The following is a 14,108-nucleotide window of genomic DNA, read 5'->3' as shown; positions in this document are numbered from 1 at the left end:
CACAGGCGGCTTATAAACTGAACTTTATTTCAAGCAATAAATCATATGGAAGAAAACCAACCATCAGTATATAGAGGAATATACAGAAGAGGAGCCTCAGTGTATATATAGAGAAATATACAGGAGCCTCAGTCTATAGAGAAATATACAGGAGAGGAGCCTCAGTGTATAGAGAAATATACAGGAGCAGAGCCTCAGTGTATATAGAGAAACATACAGGAGCGGAGCCTCAGTCTATAGAGAAACATACAGGAGCGGAGCCTCAGTGTATATAGAGAAATATACAGGAGAGGAGCCTCAGTCTATAGAGAAACATACAGGAGCGGAGCCTCAGTCTATAGAGAAATATACAGGAGCGGAGCCTCAGTCTATAGAGAAATATACAGGAGCGGAGCCTCAGTGTATATAGAGAAATATACAGGAGAGGAGCCTCAGTCTATAGAGAAATATACAGGAGAGGAGCCTCAGTCTATAGAGAAATATACAGGAGAGGAGCCTCAGTCTATAGAGAAATATACAGGAGAAGAGCCTCAGTCTATAGAGGAATATACAGGAGCGGAGCCTCAGTCTATAGAGAAATATACAGGAGCGGAGCCTCAGTGTATATAGAGAAATATACAGGAGCGGAGCCTCAGTGTATATAGAGAAATATACAGGAGAGGAGCCTCAGTCTATAGAGAAATATACAGGAGAGGAGCCTCAGTCTATAGAGAAATATACAGGAGAGGAGCCTCAGTCTATAGAGAAATATACAGGAGAGGAGCCTCAGTCTATAGAGAAATATACAGGAGAGGAGCCTCAGTCTATAGAGAAATATACAGGAGCAGAGCCTCAGTCTATAGAGAAATATACAGGAGCGGAGCCTCAGTCTATAGAGAAATATACAGGAGAGGAGCCTCAGTCTATAGAGAAATATACAGGAGAGGAGCCTCAGTCTATAGAGAAATATACAGGAGAGGAGCCTCAGTGTATATAGAGAAATATACAGGAGCAGAGCCTCAGTCTATAGAGAAATATACAGGAGCAGAACCTCAGTCTATAGAGAAATATACAGGAGAGGAGCCTCAGTCTATAGAGGAATATACAGGAGAGGAGCCTCAGTCTATAGAGAAATATACAGGAGAGGAGCCTCAGTCTATAGAGAAATATACAGGAGAGGAGCCTCAGTCTATAGAGAAATATACAGGAGAGGAGCCTCAGTCTATAGAGAAATATACAGGAGAGGAGCCTCAGTCTATAGAGAAATATACAGGAGAGGAGCCTCAGTCTATAGAGAAATATACAGGAGCAGAGCCTCAGTGTATATAGAGAAATATACAGGAGCAGAGCCTCAGTCTATAGAGAAATATACAGGAGCGGAGCCTCAGTCTATAGAGAAATATACAGGAGCGGAGCCTCAGTCTATAGAGAAATATACAGGAGAGGAGCCTCAGTCTATAGAGAGAAATATACAGGAGAGGAGCCTCAGTCTATAGAGAAATATACAGGAGAGGAGCCTCAGTCTATAGAGGAATATACAGGAGAGGAGCCTCAGTGTATATAGAGAAATATACAGGAGCAGAGCCTCAGTCTATAGAGAAATATACAGGAGCAGAACCTCAGTCTATAGAGAAATATACAGGAGAGGAGCCTCAGTCTATAGAGAAATATACAGGAGAGGAGCCTCAGTCTATAGAGAAATATACAGGAGAGGAGCCTCAGTCTATAGAGAAATATACAGGAGAGGAGCCTCAGTCTATAGAGAAATATACAGGAGAGGAGCCTCAGTATATAGAGAAATACAGGAGCGGAGCCTCAGTATATAGAGAAATACAGGAGCAGAGCCTCAGTATATAGAGAAATACAGGAGCAGAGCCTCAGTCTATAGAGAAATATACAGGAGCAGAGCCTCAGTGTATATAGAGAAATATACAGGAGCAGAGCCTCAGTCTATAGAGAAATATACAGGAGCAGAACCTCAGTCTATAGAGAAATATACAGGAGAGGAGCCTCAGTCTATAGAGAAATATACAGGAGAGGAGCCTCAGTCTATAGAGAAATACAGGAGCGGAGCCTCAGTATATAGAGAAATACAGGAGCAGAGCCTCAGTATATAGAGAAATACAGGAGCAGAGCCTCAGTCTATAGAGAAATATACAGGAGAGGAGCCTCAGTATATAGAGAAATATACAGGAGAGGAGCCTCAGTATATAGAGAAATACAGGCGCGTAGCCTTAGTTGGCTCTTATAGGGGCACCCTGACTATAAGCCAATGTCTAGAAAATAAAAACATGCCTTGTTGCCTTATAAGTCATTAAAACAAATAAGGCGCTGCATGTGACCAAAATACGTCAGCCAATCACTGCAATGCGTCAGATTATCTTCACCCTTGCAGTGATTGGCCGACACATTTTGGTCACATGCAGCGCCGTATCATTAACATTAAGGAAGGCAGCGCGTCGTGTGTTGTGGCCCCATATTATAGAGTCACTTCCTGCTCTGCAGCTACGACAGAATGGCGCAACAGATGTCAATGGATTTCTGGTGACGATCACAACCACGTTCCCTTTCCTCGGCTTTTATGCACCACAAGATGGCGACCCCCAGCTGCAGCACATCGTGCCAACATGGCATACAGCCTAGGGGCATAATCCAGGCGTTTGACAATAAAGGGGAGGGTGCCAGAAAGGTTTGGGGGGGGGGGGTCACCAAAAAGGTCCTACAAGAGACTGAAGCCACTACAACAGGGTTTCCCAATCAGGTTGCCTCCTAATGCTGCCGTAATTGCCCACTGGCCCCTGTTTTGCTTATCACGCACAGGTAGGTTAGTGTTAGGTCCCGCACCATTTGAGAAACCTTGGCGTTGGTGTGCGGGCTCTGGTGTGTCCTTCATATAAGGATACACTGGCGTTGGTGTGCGGGCTCTGGTGTGTCCTTCATATAAGGATATACTGGCGAATGTCTCAATTTTACCATCAGTGTTGAGGGATAGCCAATGTATTGTTTACATCTACCACTGTAGTGACCCATATTCCTGTATTAGTCTAATTGTTACACATCCACACCATCTATCTGGTGTAGGAAGCCATTGTGGCACTTGTAGTCCGCTGCAGGCATCCTCCATTGTATGCATTTTTATACTGGGGATCGCCCCTAGCAACAGACTACAAGGGCAGGATCTGCTCCCCCAGTATAAATGCACAACCGCATTTGGGGTTGAGCACCTCCAGCCATTTGAAACCACTTTTTTTGTTGTTGCCTCCAGCTGTTGCCAAAGGCTGTCCGGGTGTACTGGGAGTTGTAGTTTTGCAACAACTTGTGGCACCTCAGTTGGGAAACACTGCTGTACAAGGAGACGGAAGGGTCACCATGAAGGTCCTACAAGAGGGAGAGGAAGGGTCACCAAGAAGGTCCCACAAGAGGGAGAGGAAGGGTCACCAAGAAGGTCCCACAAGAGGGAGAGGAAGGGTCACCATTAAGGTCCCACAAGAGGGAGAGGAAGGGTCACCATGAAGGTCCCACAAGAGGGAGAGGAAGGGTCACCATGAAGGTCCCACAAGAGGGAGACGGAAGGGTCACCATGAAGGTCCCACAAGAGGGAGACGGAAGGGTCACCATGAAGGTCCCACAAGAGGGAGACGGAAGGGTCACCATGAAGGTCCCACAAGAGGGAGACGGAAGGGTCACCAAGAAGGTCCCACAAGAGGGAGACGGAAGGGTCACCAAGAAGGTCCCACAAGAGGGAGACGGAAGGGTCACCATGAAGGTCCCACAAGAGGGAGACGGAAGGGTCACCAAGAAGGTCCCACAAGAGGGAGACGGAAGGGTCACCAAGAAGGTCCCACAAGAGGGAGACGGAAGGGTCACCAAGAAGGTCCCACAAGAGGGAGACGGAAGGGTCACCAAGAAGGTCCCACAAGAGGGAGACGGAAGGGTCACCAAGAAGGTCCCACAAGAGGGAGACGGAAGGGTCACCAAGAAGGTCCCACAAGAGGGAGACGGAAGGGTCACCAAGAAGGTCCCACAAGAGGGAGAGGAAGGGTCACCAAGAAGGTCCCACAAGAGGGAGAGGAAGGGTCACCAAGAAGGTCCCACAAGAGGGAGACGGAAGGGTCACCAAGAAGGTCCCCCAAGAGGGAGACGGAAGGGTCACCAAGAAGGTCCCCCAAGAGGGAGACGGAAGGGTCACCAAGAAGGTCCCACAAGAGGGATACGGAAGGGTCACCAAGAAGGTCCCACAAGAGGGAGACGGAAGGGTCACCAAGAAGGTCCCACAAGAGGGAGACGGAAGGGTCACCAAGAAGGTCCCACAAGAGGGAGACGGAAGGGTCACCAAGAAGGTCCCACAAGAGGGAGAGGAAGGGTCACCAAGAAGGTCCTACAAGAGGGAGAGGAAGGGTCACCAAGAAGGTCCCACAAGAGGGAGAGGAAGGGTCACCAAGAAGGTCCCACAAGAGGGAGAGGAAGGGTCACCAAGAAGGTCCTACAAGAGGGAGAGGCAAAAAGGAAATTGCTGAAATACAAAGTCTCTAATAGTGACATCTGAGGTTCTGTTTCCAAGACGTCGTGTAGAGGGAATTCTCACCATTGACAATTGCTTAACCGATTACATTCCCCAAAGCTGAGGATTCTCCGGCTGAGGCTACATGGAGTCGGTCCAGCTACTTCTTGATTTTAGCTCCGGCTGCCGCCCACAGGAATCCACTAATTGGCACAATCCTGTGATCAGTCAACGAGCAGCAACGCAGGGTGTCCTTGTATCCGGCCTGAAGGTCACCACTGTGTTCATACATGAGGAAAATAACCTGCGCGACGTGGAGCCAGAGCGCGCGAAGTGGAGCCAGAGCAATGTGGAGAACATTAACCCCCCTCTGCCCAGTCTGTGCTTTACCAATGAAAATGTAACGTGACACCGGGAAAAGGAGACATTGACATTTATTGAGGATTTAGTTGATTTTTTGACATCATAAAACCACTTTTAACTTTTAGAGCAGCGACAAGAAGCAAAACTATGAGGAGGAAGGTGACGGCAAAGACGATTCCCGGGAGAGTGGAGGTCAAGTGCTGGAGCCCGGCCGCACCTAGGGAAACAACATCTGTAAGAACCGCAGGACGGTATTAAACAATTGTTGGTCGGGGTCAAAAAGTTTGTTACCCAATGTCCTCTCCTGTTGGAAAACCAGGGGTCCAGCGGTGCCCACCAAGAGCAGAGCATCATCCGGATGAGCACGGCGGCCTGGAGGGGAGAGAAAGCAAATTAAGGGGGGAGTCAATGGATGGACCATTGGTGGCAAGTAGACTATGGATGAAATATTTGGGAAGACGTCTACATCACCAGCGAAGAGGAACAACCAGAGGCTACGATCAGAAACCCACAAAAGGACTGGTTCCTCTACAACTCCACAACCCCCGCATGGAGTCCATCTACAGAGATGTCCCCGCAGGACAGGTGAGAAATGTGACTGCCGGCCGCCCAACCACCTACATCTAGGGTCGCCACCTGGACGGTATTTTACTAGCACAGCCGGTATTTTGGTCACCCTGCTGGTATTTTTATATCCTGGAATGTTACACCATATACTGTAATAGTGTTTCCCAACCAGAGCACCTCCAGCTGTTGCAAAGCTACAACTCCCAGCATGCCCGGATAGCCAACGGCTGTCCAGGCATGCTGGGAGTTGTAGTTTCGGAACAGCTGGAGGCACCCCTGGTTGGGAAAAATGGACCTATACTATATACTACTATGTAGTCCAACATGCTGGGAGGTCCATTTTCCCCAACCAGGGGTGCCTCCAGCTGTTTCAAAACTACAACTCCCAGCATGTTGGACTACATAGTAGTATATAGTATATGTCAGTGTTTCCCAACCGGGGGTGCCTCCAGCTGTTCCAAAACTACAACTCCCAGCATGTCGGACTATATAGTAGTATAAAGTATAGGTCAAACATGCTGGGAGTTGTAGTTTTTGTTTGGGGCATCTGCGGAGCCACAGGCTGTATCAGGGCATGCTGGGAGTTGTAGTTTTTTTATTTTATTCGGGAGTTGCAGTTAATTACTATCAAACAGTCACATCAAAACAAAAATGGTCCTGTTAAACTACAGATTGGGGGGGGGGGGGTGTCAAAAAATGACCTCATACAGGCCTGTATAAGGAGAATAAAAAGTTATAGGGGTCAGAATAGGCCAAAATCTCCTCGACGTCCCCCCCCCTCCCCCCATGTGCATCCTGTGATGTCACTCATATATTATCGATTATGCAAATTAGCATGGCCAGTATGTTTTGGCAAGAAAGGTGGCGACCCTACCTACGTCCCAATCTGGAGAAGGGAGGCGGAGTGCCCCTTCAGGACTGCAGGCCAATTCACTGCCTATGGGACTGCTTGGGATTGTGGAAAGAGCGGCAGACAGTCTCCGGGACCACCATTCTAAATCTATGAGGGTCCCAGTGGTCAAAAAAGTGGCTCCAGCAAGTCTAATACGAGACAAAACAGGCAACAACGTGCATGGAAAAAAAACGACTTACTGCGGGTGAGATTGGCGCAATCTGACGTACAGCTTTCCGATGGGGAGGGCAGACACACCGAGACGCTACAGAAGAAATAAACCTGAGGAAGGAGGAGGACAGCGGTCACCGAGGAGCCACAGGGCTAGGATATCCGTGTTCTAGAATTACTGGGGGATTTATCAGAGTGGGCTTTTAAAGGGGTACTCCCCTGGGAAAAAAAATCTCAATTCAACTGGTGCCAGAAAGTGAAACAGATTTGTAAATTACTTTTATTTAAAAATCTTAATCCTTCCAGTATTTAGCTGCTGTATGCTCCACAGGAAGTTCTTTTCTTTTTGAATTGCCTTTCTGTCTGACCACAGTGCTCTCTGCTGACACCTCTGTCCATATCAGGAACTGTCCAGAGTAGGAGAAAATCCCCATAGCAAACCTCTCCTGCTCTGGACAGTTCCCGACATGGACAGAGGTGTCAGCAGAGAGCACTGTGGTCAGACTGGAAAGAACTACACAACTTCTTGTGGAGCATACAGCAACTGTTAAGTACTGGAAGGATTAATATTTTTATACAGAAGTGATTTACAAATCTGTTTAACTTTCTGGCACCAGTTGATAAAAAAAACCAACAAAACCATATTTCCAGTGGAGTACCCCTTTAAAGACGGATTATTGTTATTACAGTCATGTGGTATCCAAGTTCCCCACATGAGGATCCATAAAGTGAAACTTCCCCCCGATCCCCTCAAGGTTTGTTATCACATTCCCGGTTGCCGCCCCTCATGACGTTCACAAGTCTTTTTCACGCGCCATTCTTAGGACGCCAATAATCCCGGGTTCCTCGTCTATACAATAAAAAAAGTATCCAGAGAAGTTTCCCTCTTTGGCCATAAAGCGTCATCACTGCTGCAAAATCTGAGGCAATTTTTTCATTTTAGCAAATACTTCACAAGTTGACCAATCGGCCTATAATTTGCCTTATACTGTGTGGAATATGATCGCACCCACGTTTAGGTCCCCACTAGTGATGAGCAGCAGGGGCCATATTCGAATTCGCGATATTTCACGAATATATTGACGATTATTCGTCCTATATTGGCAAAATTTGCATATTCGCTACGTTCACTTTTTTTCCATGTGAAAATTTCACAAAAATGTGAAAAAAAATGAATATTCGTCATTGCGAAAATCTGGCACTTTATTCTAAATATTCGGAAAACCATTCACTACACTTTACATTTTATTTCCGCCTGCAATTCCTCTTTGAAATTGCAGGCGGAAATTCCGTAGTCTGAACCTAGCCTTATAGTCCACAAGGTTGATAGAGAATCCATCAGGTCCCATCTAGAACCTTCCTGTGAGCAAAGATTCTCTCAAAAAGAACATGGGGGGAGATTTATCAAAACCGCTGCAGAGGAAACGTTCACCAGTTCCCCCTATCAACCAATCAGATCACTTCTTTCACTTTCGAAAAGGCGGCCGGTGAAAACTGAAGCCAGCAATCTGGTTGGTTGCTATGGTGACTGGGCAACTTTTCCTCTGGACCGGTGTTGATAAATCTGCCCCATGGTGGATATCTAAAATGACCTTGGACGACAACTCGCGGCCTGTAGAACAGTATTTCCATTATTTCTACATTCTTCCACTTTCACACAACAGAAAGAATATCTACAAAGACATGAGGGTGTACGATACCGACGGGTGACCCACCATTACTATTACGGTATCCTGGTGGACACATCGTCTATATAACTACCGCACCACCTACATGGGGGCATATCAAAACAAGATAGAAGACGGCACCACTCCAATTCATTTATTCACTCAGCAAACACTAAGATGCCACGTTTCGGCCTCGCCAACACCCAAGTGTTTTACCTAAACAGGATGAAGAGGACTCTGCCGCTGTAATGTTTCATGGTATAAGGTTATTGAGCCATCGCTCTACTGCAGATTTTATCTCCTGGAGGAATCTATACTGAGAAATGGTGTCCTACCGCATGGTCATGACCACCAAAAAATAATTACTGTACATCCGTCTGGGAATTAGTCACACTTAGAGGGCGAATGTGAAGGAACTAAATTAGTGAGGACTTTGTTGGGGACCACTGGTAGATCAGGCAACAGTCCGGCATTCAATGTTGTTGGGTCTTGAGAACTTGGTGGTCCATGAGGATCATGATCCCCAACCAAGCAGATGTCAAACTAGTCTGATCAATTGGGTCTTTGCCGGTCTACGTTTATCTCCACCACATGGTATAAACAGCTCGAAGGTCGAAACGTTACAGCTTTCTATTTGCGGGGTGAATAAATTACAAATTCACCGAATAGCTTCATTGGAGGAGTGCAGTCTTGTTTTTGTTTGGATTACATAACCTTGGCAGGGATACGAGGACTGAGCACCCATGGACTACAAGTCTCAGCACTGTACACCATTCATGCCTCTTCTGTATTTAATAGTAAACTTTGCCCCCATACAGCCCCAATAGAACTATTCTGAAGGCAACAAGTCGTCCACCAACACATGTCCTAAAACTTGGCAACTATCTTAGTGCAAGAGGTCGTGTTCTTCTGAGACTATTGTCAGGAAGGTGAAACCCGATCAGTTTACTGTGGTTCTAATGATCCTAAAAAGAGCAAAATCATCAATAAAAAAAAACAATCCAATTATCTGTTCTATAAAAAAGGAATTTACACATGTTTTCTTTCCTTTTAGTCCTGCAGCAGCATCAATATATATTGGTGCTGCTTCAGGACATAAAGGAAATGAACAGTCCAGACATGAATATACGTGCTATTACTTTCACTTAACATAGCTCAGATTTTTATCAAGTATTAACCAAGAGGACTCTCCAAACTGTAGCTAAAATTTTACATATTACAAAATCTCTAAAAATCCTATTGTTAAGGCAAACTTATGCAAAACAGAAATGTGACTTAGCTACCTACATTTAACCCAATGGGACAACAATTGTTTAAAACTACACAAAACCATTAGGTACAATACAGGAATCGTAAGTATACAGTCATATGAATCACACAACCAGAGATCCTCAAATAGGTCAATCCCAAACCATTTCCGACATGTTTCCCCGTAATTCAGATAATTTTACGGTTCATCAGGGGACTAAATCTTATTTTTATAGGCTCTAATGAGCATGTTTTTTGTGGTTAATATACCCCAGATGATCATGTGCGAATGTTTTTGTATCATGATATTTTGTAATTTCCTGTTAGATTTCTATAATGTTGGGGCGTCTAAGTTACCCTCAAAAACGGTTTTATTTATATGTATTCCAATATAAACATGAATTTTTCATAATATATGGCTTCTAGATGTTTTTTTTAGATGTTCCCAATGCCAAGAGCCGGCTCCGGGTGCTCGTGACATAGCCCCGCCCCCTCTTGATGTCACGCCCCACCCCCTCAATGCAAGTCTATGGGAGGGGGCGTGACGGCTGTCACGCCCCCTCCCATAGACTTGCATTGAGGGGGCGGGGCTATAAAGTCACAAGCTCCAGCGTTTGGAACAGTTTTTCTTCCCGCAACAGGAGTAAGGATTCATCCATGACGTTTCTTTGATGGCGTATTGTATACCTGGAAAATATTTGCATAACGCCGTTTAGCAAGCTTTTGCCAGTAATAACTGTTTGTTGCTGCTTCATGTAATGTATATTTGTGTGATGGAATAATCTTATTTATACATTTACAATCTCTTACACTTTACACACTGCCAAATCCCCTGATGAACCATAAAATTATCTTAATTACGGGGAAACACGTTGGGAACATTTTGGGATTGACCTATTTGAGGATCTCTGGTTGTGAGATTCATATGACTGTACTTACCGATTCCTGTATTGTACCTAATAGTTTTGTATGTGATAGGATTTTTAGAGATTTTGTAATAAATACATTTTAGCTACAGTTTGGAGCGTTATTTTGGTTAAATAGCCAATTTGGATGTTAGAGTCCATGTATTTCAGTGAGAGTATTAACCAAGAGGGAAAAAAACAAGACGACCTCCAATGTTGCTTAGGGAACACATTTCCCATAAATACGAGGAAACTGAATCTTCTCTAAACTCTTGAACTCCAGCCAAAATTAACGTAACCCCTATCCAGCTAATTTTGGCTGGAGTTCTTCTTAAGGGCATGTTCCCACTTGGCATATATGCAACATATTTCATGCTGCGCAAAATCTGCAGCAGCGGGGAAATACACTGCGTATCCCTCGCTCACCATACACACAAGGCTTTCCGGCTGCAGCCCTATGTGTGTAGTGAGTTTTGTAGGCGGAGCCGCGCCTCATGCCGGCACACTGCCCCACCTCCAAAACTCGCAAGGCTTGTGTGTATGGTGAGCGGGGGATACGCAGTGTTTTTCCCGCTGCTGCAGATTTTGCGCAGCATGAAATATGTTGCATATATGCCAAGTGGGAACATGCCCTTAAGAAGAACTCCAGCCAAAATTAGCTGGATAGGGGATACGTTAATTTTGGCTGGAGTTCAAGAGTTTATAGAGAAGATTTATAGTTTCCTCGTATTATGGTAAATAATGTGTACCTCAACATTGGAGGTCATCTTGGGTTCTTTTCTCCTTTCTACTTGCTAAAAATCTGAGCTATGTTAAGTGAAAAAAAGTAATAGTGCGTATATTCATGCCATGACTGTGCCTTTCCTTTAAGTCCTGCAGCAGCACAAATATATATTTATGCTGCTGCAGGACTAAATGGAAAGAAAACTTGTGTAAAATACTTTTCTTAGAACAGGTAATTGGATTGTTTTATTATTGATAATTTTGCTCTATTTAGGATCTTTCCATTATAACCACAGGGAAGTCAAACTGCGAATGGTTTTAAGCTGATTTGGGGGGGGGGGGGGTTCAACTGCTGCTCCAATAAGGGGCGCGTGTCTATTCATTTCTATGAGAGTGACAATGCCCGAGTGCTGTACTCTGGAACTCCCATAGAGGTTAATGGAGTTTGTACCATCTACCACACAAGCTCATAGAGCCATGTCTCAATCCGGAGATCGCCAGGGGTCCTAGTGATCTCTCCCCCCCCCCCAGACCAGCTACTTATCCCCAAATTGTGGACCTCCAACTGTTGCAAAACTACAAATCATAGTTTTGCAACAGCTGGAGGTCTATAATTTGAGGACCACTGGGCTACATTCTCTCATATGTGCAGGACCACCTAAGGTAAGTCGTGATTTCTATGTTCTATCAGTAGTCGTACCTGAGTGTTGTATTGAAAGTTGAGAAAAGTAAAGGCAGAGACGGCAAATCTTTGGTAGCTGGAGGGGACGGACGTCGGCAGGATCCTGGTCAGGGTGTCGTCATCTGAAAATGGACATCTGCGAGACAAGAGGCATCTGTCATACATAGATCTGATCTAAGAGTGGAAACTGAGCAGGACTAAAACAGAGAGCCAGATAAGGTTACAGAGAAAGATGATCACCGAAAAGTCTCTGAAGAAACACGTCGAGAAAGGTTACACAAAACACTATGAAAGTATATCTAAAGGCCCAAGCAACACAGCTTGACCCTCATCACCTCTACACACTGCTGAGAGACCAAAAACACCTGCCAGATATCGCAAACCAGGCCCCTGAATTATCTGGGGGTGTTTATATTTTGTCTAGGACCGATAGGGTCATATAATGAAGACATGGTGAATAGTGAAGGATCTATGGCCAGAGTCTTGGACCAGCTTTGGTCAGGTGATGCCCAGTCCATGGTGAATTGGTGAATAGTGAAGGATCTATGGCCAGGGTCTTTGACCAGCTTTAGTGTGGTGAGGTGAGGTGATTCCCACCCGGCCCAAAGAACATCAGTGGCGTTAGGACCTGACCAATATGAGGTTGGTGTTGGAGATGACTGGGCACTCACCAGCAGGACACGTGCACATAGTGGCCTACACAGCCCCCAAATGGGTGAAGAGCAGAAGATGGGAATAGCAAGTGGGGCTACTCAGACTCTACACCAGTGGTCCTCAACCTTCAACACCCAACATTAAATCATTTACTATTGGTGGTCCATGAGGACCTCTGCTCTTCCAGTGGTCCCCCAGTCCTGTCAACCAGGCCCAACATTAAATACTGGACTGTTGGTTGTGGACCACTGGTAGAGCAGAGTTCCTCATGGACCAACAACATTCCAGGATTTAATGTTGGGCCTTGTGGACAGGATTTGTGACCACTGGTAGAGCAGAGGGTCCTCATGGACTAACAGTCCAGGATTTAATGTTGGGCCTTGAGGACTTTGTTGTGGACCCCTGGTAGAGCAGAGGCCCTCACTGACCACCAACAGTTCAGGTTTGAATGTTGTTGGGCCTTGAGGACTTGGTTCTGGACCACTGGTAGAGCAGTCCAGAACCAGTCCTCAATGCCCAACAACATTCAAACCTGGACTGTTGGCAGTCAATGAGGACCTCTGCTCTACATCCTAGGTCAGTATTTTACTGCATACACAACTTTATGGTCATACCATGTAGAGTCCATCGCCCAATAGAGTCCATGACTATCCCTTCGGCATCTGCTGGGACGGTGTCCTTTTGAAGGTATTAGAAAGCTAAGCCTGCCGCTCCCCCCCCCCCCCCCCAACAGGACAAAGAGGACTCTGCCGCTGTAACGTTCCATGGTATAAGGAAATTAGTCATCGTTCTACTGCAGATTTTATCTCCTGAATCTATATAGAGAAATGGTGTCCTACCGCACAGTCATGACCACCAAATAAATGACTGTACATCCGTCTGGGAATTAGTCACTTAGAGGGAGAATGTGAAGGAACTAAATTACACCCATAATTAGCCATAGTGCTGTCAAACCTTCCGCTAGTCAACAATCTAGACCAGTGGTCTCCAAACTGTGGCCCACCAGATGTTGCACAACTACAACTCCTAGCATGCCCGGACAGCCAATGGCTGTCTGGGAATGTTAGGAGTTGTAGTTTTGCAAGAGCTGGAGGTCCAAGGGGGGCAGGCTTGGCTTTCTTATATGGTCAGAAGGAAACCATCACAGCAGATACCAACCGTCCAGGATTTAATGATATTGTGTCTTGAGGACTTTGTTGGGGACCACTGGTAGAGCAAAGGTCCTCATGGACCACCAACAGTCCAGGATTAAATGATGTTGCGTCTTGAGGACTTTGTTGGGGACCACTGGTAAAGCAGAGGTCCTCATGGACTACCAAGTTTTCAAGATGCAACTACATTGAATACTGGACTGTTTGTGGTTCATGAGGACCTCTACTCTACCAGTGGTCCCCAACCAAGGATTCAATGTTAGGTCTTGAGGACTTTGTGGTTCATGAGGAACTCTGCTCTACAAGTGTTCCTCAACCAAGCATATGTCAAAAGGATAGTCATGGACTAGTTGCATCTTGAGAACTTTGTTGGGGACCACTGGTAGAGTAGAGGTCCTCATGGACCACCAAGTCCTCAAGACCCAATAACATTGAATCCTGGACTGTTGGTGGTCCATGAGGACTTTGGCTCTTCCAGTGGTCCCCAACCAACAGTCCAGGATTCCCTTGGGTCTTGAAGGTTGAGGACCACTGGTGTAGAGGCAGAGTTGCCCCACTTAGGATTCCCATCCTCTGCTCTGGCCCCCCCATCCCCTTTGGCGGCC

At 45.9% G+C, this 14,108-nt stretch overlaps 1 protein-coding gene across 1 annotated transcript in view; it reads right to left on the bottom strand.

The window, feature by feature from the left end:
* Positions 1-4,882: 4,882 nt before the first annotated feature.
* The window catches only part of LOC130282627 (zona pellucida sperm-binding protein 1-like), a 38,883-nt gene continuing 29,657 nt past the window's right edge, over positions 4,883-14,108 (bottom strand). Inside the window, exons 9-12 of the mRNA XM_056531066.1 lie at positions 11,717-11,834; positions 6,503-6,584; positions 5,135-5,215; positions 4,883-5,060 (exon numbers count right to left, since the gene is read on the bottom strand). Coding sequence (XP_056387041.1) covers positions 4,915-5,060; positions 5,135-5,215; positions 6,503-6,584; positions 11,717-11,834 — 427 coding nt within the window. The 3' untranslated portion in view covers positions 4,883-4,914. The remainder of the gene's footprint in view (positions 5,061-5,134; positions 5,216-6,502; positions 6,585-11,716; positions 11,835-14,108) is intronic.

This window comes from Hyla sarda, chromosome 7 (assembly GCF_029499605.1).
Source record: "Hyla sarda isolate aHylSar1 chromosome 7, aHylSar1.hap1, whole genome shotgun sequence".
Taxonomy (NCBI): Eukaryota; Metazoa; Chordata; class Amphibia; order Anura; family Hylidae; genus Hyla; species Hyla sarda.
The sequence above is the reverse complement of the archived record's forward strand: the minus strand, read 5'-3'. Positions and strand labels throughout refer to the sequence as shown.